Below are 10,618 nucleotides of genomic sequence, written 5' to 3'. Positions count from 1 at the left end.
TCCAATTCGTTTGTAGTTGTTGCCAAAGCGGAACTTCTACCTTGTAAGAAGATGGAGCGTACTTCTATTCTTGGTGGATTTTCTAAATTTATAGAAAATAAGCTTTAATGACTTTGCCTTAGCCACCTTGACATCACAGTATGCTCTCGATACGAGTAGGGAACATCATCCATTATGACTACATGCTCCTCAATACAATCATCAGCCCTAGAGGGTATTTCCCTCCTATCTTGTAAGCTTGGGCACTACGGCCTCAAACAAATGGGGCATCCATTAGACCTATGAACCTCCTCCAATACTTGGTGTGTTGCACCCCTGCATGTGCCCACATACCTAAGAGATATTCCATGCCTCTAAAATGTTGTACACCAAGTGGATGCAATGGCTGCCATGGTATCTTGGAGCCCAAGATGGGTACGTGAATGACACAATCCTTTCCCAGTCATCTATTCACGAAAGCCGCTATCCATTGCTAAGTGCAAGAGATAGCTTCTCGTCTTCATGATGTGCAATGTGCAATGGATCCTTGATTCTTATATACTTCGTCAAGTCGAGTATTCCACGTCGATTGAGATCCTCCAAGGTCTTCTCGTATGTATGCAAGCATGAGGTCAGATGTCGGTCTGTCGAAGGCGTTCGGATGCATACTTGAAAGCATCAATCGTGGATGGTTGAAAGCCTTAAAACTTGTATTCCACCTCCTCATCTTCTATTTCGACTGCATCCTCGTCATCAACCTCATCCTCGTACGGGTCAAAGCGAGCATGCTCATCCACCATGAAGTCCCAAGCCATTTCCTGAGTCGGTTGCTTGTTCAAGTTTGGAAGACCCATTGATGCTTGTTGGCTTGCATGCATGTTGAGTTGCATCCTTGTGTGGCCTCCCAATTGATATTGTGGTTTAAGCACCTTGCACAAAGACGTGCTGAGAAACGGAGATGAGAGAGAGGCTGGATTGGGGGGGGGGGGGGGGGGAAGAGAGAGAGAGGGAGAGCCTGCACACAAGGTTGCAAAGGCCTCGTAATGATAGGCATGCAATGAGCTTCCATCTGCCATCGCTCGCCTGGCCAACTCCCACGTCTTTCCTTTTCTCTTCTTGGGTAGCCTATTATTGTGCCACCTCGCACGACCTTGCTCAAATTTTGACGACATGACAGTCTTAGCTCGACAGCCTCGTTAGCCCACCGAATGGCACCACGTTGGCCCCCTATCGATCGGATTTAACATTAAGACCTGTGCAAACCTGGCCACCCTTAGCACTCTTCGACACGAGGTCTTAAATGCCCATGGGCAGTGGGATCGACGACGGAGGGTGAAGTGCACAAATCTCGGGGCAAAGTAAGGGTGCAGAAAAAAAGCCAATGTGTGGTAGGAGATGAGATTTGAACCCAATACGACATCAGTGGGAGCTTGGTGTGGCAACCACACGGGCGCATATGGGTTGTTGAAACTAATGTAGGCCTAAGTCCAGATGTTTATAAAGTTACCTTTTGTTCATCCCTCCCATGTCCTTGTTTACTTTTTGTGGCCTTGATTACCTTTTCTCATCGGACACCCGTGCCTCTGTTTACGTGTCTGAACTTCTCCGTCGTCGATCCCCCCGCCTAGGCCATAGGTATTCAATAACCCGTGTCGAATAGTGTTGAACACTGCTACACAACTCCCTCTCTATAGACGCCGTGGCCTCTTGCGTTGAAGATGTGGTGGGTGGCCACATCAGACGGATTTGCCGCTGCGGCAACCTTCCCACGGTGAGTTTCTTGTGCTAAAAACAAGATGCTGATTTCACAGCTTACAAGCTCCCGGTGACTCGTGTGATGCATCTCTGCGCTGCCAGTTTACAGGTCGTCTGCTAGGCGCAGGACTCTCCGTGCAAATGTTGGCCTGTTTTTGAGGATGCCTGAGATGCAACGTTTGCACAGTTTTGCAGTTCCTTTAGGAACGCACCGTGTGGTGTGCGGACCGCCCATATATCATCGCAACTCCCGCCTGAGTTCCACACGGTTGATGCAACCACTAGACCGGCGAGGAGAGACGGAAACAATCCCAGGAGAAGAGAAGAAGAGTGAAAGACAGCTGTGCTCGGCTGTGAATTGCGACTGATCAAGTGCAGTGCAGCTAAAACTTCCTGTCGAGTTTATTGGCAAATATGAAGAATTTGATAGACTCACAGAGCTTTGGTCGCTGTTGTACGCGTGAAGGCGTTCCTTCCTCATGTATAGACATACTTGGGATGTTCGAAACATCTGAGACTTTGAGGCCTCTGCAGCTTGCAATGGAAGCTCAAAGATCAGGATGGTGTATTTGCACTACAGGTCACGTACCCCTGCTTGTAGATCATTCCTCTGATGGAAGCTGAATGTTGAAGCGGAAGCATGAAAATGCAGTACTGTCATACACCTACATGCTGGGCCCTCTTCTCGTGCAACACCCTTTTTAATTGCAACCCTTCTTCATTGTTCTCAACGATCATTTCTATAAGCAGAGTGAAAAAATTGGGCTCTTGAAATTTTACAGGTTTTTTTCGAAACTTTACACAGATCTTTTGAGAAATTATAACTAAACTATTACAAAATTTGCAACTTTGTGAAATTGCAGATTTTTATTTCACAGGTAAAACCCCAAAACCCAACAGGTGCATTGTGACTGTTTATAGGTTTTCAGTGAATGTTGTATCTTGCATGGGGGGTGTGTTCACCATTGGGTATTCAATTTTTTTTTCTTTTTCTTTCTGGTTATTGCTGTTGTGTTGTGTCAATCAGTCAATTTAGCGAGCTGATCCTCAACATACATATAAAAGGATGGCTAAGACAATTGTCTTATGGTTTCTAAGAAGCATAGTAGGATTTGTGCTGTGGCTGTCACATCTACCATGTTTTGAATCAATGGATGTCCTTTGCTGAATTAAAGACCTTTTAGTGGATGCTCGAAAGACATGAAGCAATGGACTTCAGATGTACTTCTCTTGGATGTCGAAGGCAAAACATCTTGCAAACCCTGGATCTTTTAGACGAAGGCAGACATGAGGCCACAAGTCAGATTCTTCATAATCTGCTCAAAGAATGCACCAAATATAAAGACCTTGCCACTGGCAGAAAGTTAAGCTCCTTTATGGCTATTAATGGACTCACTTCAGACACATGTTTAAATGACCATCTTATACGCATGTTTGCAGCTTGCGGGCAGCTGTCAGATGCATGTGAGGCATTCCATAAGGTCTTGAAACCGAGTATCTACACCTGGAATGCAATTATCTCAGCCCACTCAGGCCTTGGAAGGAGCGCCAAGACCCTTGAATTGTACCATGAAATGAAACAGAAGGGCTTCCAGCCTGATGTTGTAACATTCTTATGCACTTTGAAGGCTTGCTGTGATATGAGAGTCACTTGCCAGGGCATGATTATCCACAACCATATTGTGATAAGTGGATTGCATTCACACTCCAATGTTGGAAATGCTGTTCTTGACATGTATTGTAAATGTGGGAATTTGGAAGAAGCACTGAAGGTGTTTGATACTCAAGAGAACAGAACTGTGGTTGCTTGGGGCGCTTTACTGGCTGGGTATGTACAGCATGGCCATGGAGTTCAGGCTCTCAAACTTTTTGAAAGAATGCAGGTTGAGAACATTGACCCTAACTTGATAATATATTCGTCTACTTTAAAAGCTTGTAGCCAGACAGGTCAGTTGATTGAAGGGAGGCTTATACATAGTTATATCATAAAAAGTGGGCTGCAATCGGACATTGTTGTCCAGAACACTCTTGTTGATATGTATGCCAGATGTGGTAGCATTGAGGAAGCACATACAGTGTTTGGAGGTATGTCAACGCACGATGTCGTATCTTGGGGTTCGTTGATTGCAGGGTACGCTGTCCATGGGCCCAGTGATATTGCTTTTAAACTCTTTCATGAAATGCAGCAAGAGGGTCTTCAACCGTGCAAGGCTACTTTTTTGATCATGTTAAAAGCTTGTGTCGCAGGCAAGGCTACTTTCAGAGGAAGAATGCTACATGATCAAATCATTAGATGCGGATATGAGCTGGACACAGCTGTCGGGAATACTGTTGTCGACATGTATGCTAAATGTGGGAGCTTGCAAGAAGCACACAGAGTTTTTGATAGGCTGCAGGACCGCAATGTAGTCTCTTGGGGTGCGCTCATTGCAGGCTATACTGCGCACGGGCTTGGCAATATTGCCTTGCAGCTCTTTCAGGAGATGTATCTCAAGGGAGTTGCTGTGGGCATCTCCATACTGACTTGTATGCTCAAAGTATGCGGTGATGATAATGACTACAGACATGGTAGGTTGGTACACACTATTATTACAGAACTTGGCATTCAGGCGGAGTCCGTTGAAAACATGCTTCCGGATATGTATGCTAGGTGTGGAAACTTCGAGGATGCCCAGAGTGTATTTAGGATGTCTGAGAGAAATGTAAATGTTTGGGCATCGGTCTTAGCTCGTTGTTCAGAGCGTTGCAATTTTGATTATGCATTCAGTATTTTTGACATGATGTGGCCGAAGGGCAAGCTGACCGATGTGATTTATTCTTCAATTCTGAAAGTATGTACTAGTGCCCGCAACCTACAGAAGGGTAGACTGATACATGAAAATATCATCCGTAACAGATTTGACGCTGATGTCATCATTGGGAACAAGTTGGTCGACATGTATGCCAAGATTGGGGTCATTGAGGATGCGCACAAAGTGTTTTCTTTACTGCCAAATCGTGACAGCATATCATGGGGAGCAATAATAACAGGGTATGTTGAGCATGGGCTTAATGTTACTGCTCTTGAATTATATGAGAAATCGGGCCATGAAAGAGTAGAACCAACTGAAGCCACTCTTTTGTCTGTTTTGAAAGCCTGTGGTTCCTTAGGTGCCATTGAGCAAGGAAGGCTGATACATGACCAGATTATCAGGGATGCTACTCGACAAGATGTGGCAATGGGCAGCACCCTCCTCAACATGTATGCAAAGTGTGGAAGGCTACAGGAAGCACGCAGAGTCTTTGATAGTTTACCACGTCAAGATGCGATTGCGTGGGGAGCATTGGTTGCGGGATACACGTGGAATGGCCATATTGAGTCAGCACTGCAAGCATTCAAAGATATGCAACTGCAAAGTTTGGCCCCAGACGAGGTCCTTTTTACAAATATCCTGGCAGCTTGCAGTCATACAGGGCTTGTACAAGAAGGTAGCTTCCATTTCAAGTCCCTGATTGAGAAGTATGACACATTACCTGGCATGGAGCAAGTCAGCTGCATGATTGACATCTTAGGGCGCTCAGGAAACTTGAGAGAAGCTGAAGACATGTGTTTAGCTGTACCATCGTTTTCCGATGAGGTAGCTCAGCTGTCTATATTGACTAGCTGCAGGACCTATCAAAATATGTTACATTGAAGCAACATAGGTGGAGTCTGTTGATGCTTCTAGCTATGTGCTCAGGTGTGCACGCACTCTAACATGGAAGGCCAGTATTTTTCAACAGGCAATGCATGAACTGTGGTAATGGCAAAAGTCTGAATTCAATGCCTGAATGATCTCGTACGTAATTGTACAAAGCTATGTAAACTAACTGAGTGCAGGTAGGATGGACAGCAAAAGTGGACTTCTTTTGCAAGAACATTTGCTTTTGATGCAAAATCTATGGTCGAAGCAGGATTGCTTCATGTGTTAAATTGTAGAGACCTTTATGCAGGTAAGAATTGCCTGTTGCTTGTACAGTAGATCCAAACACGTCAAAAAGAATTTATTTAATTATTTCCTCCCTCAAACTACATCATCTTGCTGAACATATGAGATTGCAGCTCCTTCAAAACTATATTGTGTTATCTGTGTCAAAATCAAGGGGAGCAAGTGTTGTTGTAATTAGCACAGAGTTCAAAGTGGGTTAGTGACTTGAAATTTAGCAGAAAAATCAAACCTACTGCTGGCGGATAAGTGAGCATTATTATTGGGGGGCTGCCATTATACTGTGAACCACCCCCAATCCTCCGCGCGTGGGACCAAAATTAACACTTAACACACACACAAACACACAAAATGTTACATCCTTCTGGGCTTCATGTGTAATCTAACTAGGCTTCCATTGAATGAGTTTAGTTGTTTGAACTTTGGACAATGCCTCTTAGGTGTGCCGCTGTCATATCCTATCAGAATGGCATTGTAGTTTGCCTCAATTTTGGGCGTCAGCTTTGCAAAGATCAAGCTCTTGAGACTCTTATGTTTATTGCAGTCCAAGGCTTTTATTGTCTTGATGCAGGCTTGGGGTAATGTATCTCACACAACAGCGGAGACGAATTGAGGTGTGACAGTCTTCATTTGGCTGTTAACTTTGTTATGTTTATGGTCTGAGTATTGCTAGGTGCCATGATATGTCCCATCTCTAATCACACCAGTAGGCTTGCAAGCTACAACATCCGCTCTGTGCACAGAGAACCGCCTGATTCATCGCCGTATTGTAGATGCTAAGTCATCAGACTTCTTGTGGCTTTTCAAAGGCACAACACTTCTTGTCAGCAATTGAACAAAAGTTTGGCTACGAGAGGGTCTCAACTTGCCACAGGGCCATGTTAAAAGATCCTTGTTTCAACAATTCTCAATTCACATGTTTGCACAAATATTTTGTGAAAACAAAGTTTATCAATGCATACAAGCAATACATGGTGAAGGATCACGATGTGTTTAATTGGGAAGAGTTGGAGAAAGAAATATAAAAATGGAGAAATGGTTTGACATAAATAGGTAGGTCAGTCGTTGTCCAATATGTATGTTGCAAGGTGGAATCATAAATTTCTGTTTTTTAAATATAAGTTTTGAATTGCGTGAAGCGAGAAATGTGGCTAGTTCTAGCTATTTTGAATTTGGAGAATTGGCATCTATAGTTAAATCATCTAATAGTATGATCTAGAGAAATTCATGAATGGACGTCTAGGAATGTCAACTGAGACATGCATGAATTGTCGAGCATGGAATAAGAACCACTAATGGGCATTTGTGTGTCATAGCAACTAGCTCAATTCACATATGAAAGAACAATGTAAGTCTGGTAACAATGACCCCCCTTCGGATAAAACAACCCACGATGTATAGTGCCACTCAAGTAGCGAAAGATCCACTTAACTACCTTCCAATGCGTAGACTCTAGTCTGTGCATAAATCTCCTCACTCCTGAGATTGCATATTGAACAAAGCTATTTATGCATGCTCTCACTAACTCATTGACATCTTGTCTCGAAGTAGGCCAGTGGAAAAAAGTTTTTGTTGTTTTTGTTGTCTCAATTTGCTTCCTGACACATAGTCTATCTTGCATCATAAGGAAACCATCCTTGAGAACTAATGTTCATGTCATTAGTTTAGTCAGCGGATCATATATTCTTACAAAATCTTCATCTTCCCCCGCTCATAATGATATCAAATAGACACTGCTGATACTTGTGGCTTTCGTGATAATGCACCAACCAACATATTCTTTTTGTCTTCCACATGCACAATCCGAAAATGGAACATTGACGAAGTGTTCGTCCATCACATGTGTCTCTCAGATAACTTAGTCTGAGTAAGAAAATAAGGCCTGGTCCAATGATCTGCTTGGACGACGTGCATATGGATTTTGCTAAACTAGAAGGAGAAACTCATTTGCTCACAACACAAAGTAACTTATTTATTGTGAATGTTTAAAGATAGTCTATCTTGGTAGATGGAGGGATAATTCTTTGTGAAGAAAAACGGACATTGGTTGTTTGAATTGTGTTCAATGCTACTTTTTTCCTTTCATCTATTTCGTGGACACTTTTCTACTATAATTGAAAGAAATAACTATTTATATGCTCACCTTAGTCTATCCTACTTTATGTTATTTATTTGACAACCTTGACTATTTAAAATCAAACTAATGGCATTGTCTGTAGAGGAAAGTAATCAGTTGACTATTCAAGGCTTCATGAAGAGGCTTGAATGCTATTTTACAAAAATCAGTGGGAGTATTATTAAAAGTTAGATATTACTACCAAGATACCAAGACCATGTGGTAGCAAAAACTCCTTTGCATGATGTGCTTATGCTGATTGAACACAACAATGAACAACATCTTTGGCGATAGAAGAGACCGACTTAGTTTACTAGGGAGCCCATATGCTATACAAGACAATCATAAAATTGTAATGCTTTCCATTCTTCCAAGAATGGTTTGTCTCGACTTGTCTATTCCTCACAAAGCACAAGGGGGTCTAGTGTTGCAATTTTTTGCTTTGCTTTACTTTGCCATTCCTAGGTAATTCAAACCTAGTTTGCACTTAGTTCACATGAGTGGCACAACATAGATAGGTCAACTCTCTTAGATTAAATCTTATGTAATTACTATGAGACTCATAAACTAGTCACCCCCCAAATTCATTCGAGTCTTAGTCAAAACATCACCGGGTAACTTGATTCGAAATCTCTCATCCACTAAGATGAATGAAAATTTCAACTTAATAGGTAATAGAGATACTTTTTATACCTTTTTTTGCATCGGTTAAAGTTGATTGCCGGTTCCATAATTTTACTCTTTAGACTTGCATGTAAGGTATTTGAGGCTTTTCCATGTGAGGGTCAAAATTTGTTGTACATTTTATATGGTTTGGTTTCCATTTGTGAATATATGGAAGACATGCTGATGTCATTGGAATTCTCTTTTCTCCATGGCTTTTGGGATGACTTGACCTCGTCACTATCTATGATCATGTGTCCCAAATCATTGGTTGATCTTTACCATCCAATTCTCCACGGGTGCAAAAACATGGCATCCCTAATTCATTCCAAGTTCACCACCTACATCAACTCTAGGTCACCCATTGCACGGGGTTGACTCCATGACCTCATGGTTCCCATGGGGAAGCCTTACCACCAAGCTATTGCACGTCACATGCCTATGTAGGCATGGCATGCACTTCTAGCAGCTCTTCAAGCTAACGATGCAAAGAGATCGACACTTTTCCGCAATTTTCAAGTGTGGATATGCGCTTTGCAAATATCAACCGTGATATTGACGCATATATCGATGCAAATAATGATGCTTTGGAAGGGTTTTGTTTTTTGGAACCAAGTCACAAGCTCATTTTGAGCAATTCACAAGAAGAAACATGGTTTTCCTTCTCCGAGCTTGTTGTAGGTAAGCTTCCTCTCTCTCTCTCTCTCTCTCTCTCTCTCTCTCTCTCTCTCTCTCTCTCTCATGTACGATTATGCACAAAGAAACACACACACACACATACACACGCGCATACACTATAGATTTACATGTACATAGTGTAGATCTGTATGCACATAATTGTTAAGTATGGAGCCTGATTTACCCTTGTAATTTTCTGTGGTAAAAGCGCACATTTGTAAGGACCCCATTATGAGGAGAAGCCATCGTGCGTGAAGGAAAATCACTCACCGGAAACCAAAATTTTCACGAACAAGAATCAGGGGCAACTTTAGAGGCCTCGGGGGCGGAGGCCCCCGAGACTTTTTTTTCGTCGGAATATTCCTTTTCGCCGGAATATTATGGCCGGACGGCGGTCGGAAAGTGGTCGGAAAACAACCGGTCGGAAGTCAATGGCCGGTGGCCGAATTCAAAAGTGGACTTGTCTTCTCAAGGGCAGCCACACATGGGCGGATTGGAGAGTCCGATTTGGACTTATTCGCACAAGGGCGGCTACATATTGCAGTCTCTCATAACAGAGGGCAGCCCTTTTGGCCTATAAAAGGAAGCCATTTCTACACACATTTCATTGTGTGAAGTTGATGCAACAAGGTGAGTGTGAGGTGGTGAGAGTGAAGCAAGGCGGGAGCTCCATTAAGGGTATAATCCCTTTGTAAACTACTTCTTGTTTTGAAGTACTAAAGCCATTGAGTGGCTGCTTTCCCGCGGACGTAGCCCACATTGGGTGAACCACGTATATCATGTGTACTTTCTCTCTCTCTCTCTCTCTCTCTCTCTCTCTCTCTACTCTATAATCTCGTGTATGTAAATCTGTCTCTCTCCATTAAGTAATCTACACAATTATCTATTTAGCTACGTCTTATTTCCTAACAACTGGTATCAGAGCAAGGTTTGCTCGTAGCTAAATTATCTCAAGGAAAGGATTCCTTGAATTGAGTGGGAGTTATAGCGGAGGAAGGGAAGCTCAAGATTGAGAAATTCAACGGCAAAAACTACCAACATTGGAAGATGCAAATTGAAGATTATCTCTACCAGAAGGACCTCTATTTGCCACTAGGCGGTCTTGCGAAAAAGCCCGCAACAATGGCAGATGAAGCATGGATTGTCCTTGATCGAAAGGCACTGCGAACAATCCGGTTAAGCTTGGCGTCAACGGTGGCCTTCAATGTTTCGGAGATGACGACCACGGAAGACTTGATGAAGTCACTTGACGACTTCTACGAGAAACCATCGGCATCCAATAAGGTATTTCTTATGAAGTGCTTGTTCAATCTAAAGATGGCAGAGAATGGTTTAGTTGCAGAACACCTAAATGACTTTAACACAAACATAAGTCAACTTCGATCAGTGAAAATCAATTTCGATGACGAAGTGCGAGCTCTCCTTATACTATCATCTCTACCGGATAGTTGGGACAGCCTTG

At 42.9% G+C, this 10,618-nt stretch overlaps 1 protein-coding gene across 4 annotated transcripts; it reads left to right on the top strand.

Moving 5' to 3' along the window:
• Positions 1-1,568: 1,568 nt before the first annotated feature.
• LOC147430681 (pentatricopeptide repeat-containing protein At3g09040, mitochondrial-like) lies at positions 1,569-6,263 on the top strand. Of its 4 annotated transcripts, none has more exons than XM_086493269.1 (3): positions 1,569-1,750; positions 1,837-2,516; positions 2,613-6,263. In XM_086493269.1, the coding sequence occupies exon 3, from the start codon at positions 2,922-2,924 to the stop codon at positions 5,406-5,408; it is 2,487 nt and encodes an 828-aa protein (XP_086349395.1). In that variant the 5' UTR covers positions 1,569-1,750; positions 1,837-2,516; positions 2,613-2,921; the 3' UTR covers positions 5,409-6,263. The 4 variants fall into 4 exon arrangements, with proteins under 4 accessions (XP_086349395.1, XP_086349397.1, XP_086349394.1 ...); XM_086493270.1 differs by having other exon boundaries at positions 1,570-1,750; positions 2,762-6,263; XM_086493271.1 differs by having other exon boundaries at positions 1,844-6,263.
• Positions 6,264-10,618: the final 4,355 nt, after the last annotated feature.

This window comes from Adiantum capillus-veneris, chromosome 21, assembly GCF_014529385.1.
Source record: "Adiantum capillus-veneris isolate H3 chromosome 21, ASM1452938v2, whole genome shotgun sequence".
Taxonomy (NCBI): Eukaryota; Viridiplantae; Streptophyta; class Polypodiopsida; order Polypodiales; family Pteridaceae; genus Adiantum; species Adiantum capillus-veneris.
The sequence above is the reverse complement of the archived record's forward strand: the minus strand, read 5'-3'. Positions and strand labels throughout refer to the sequence as shown.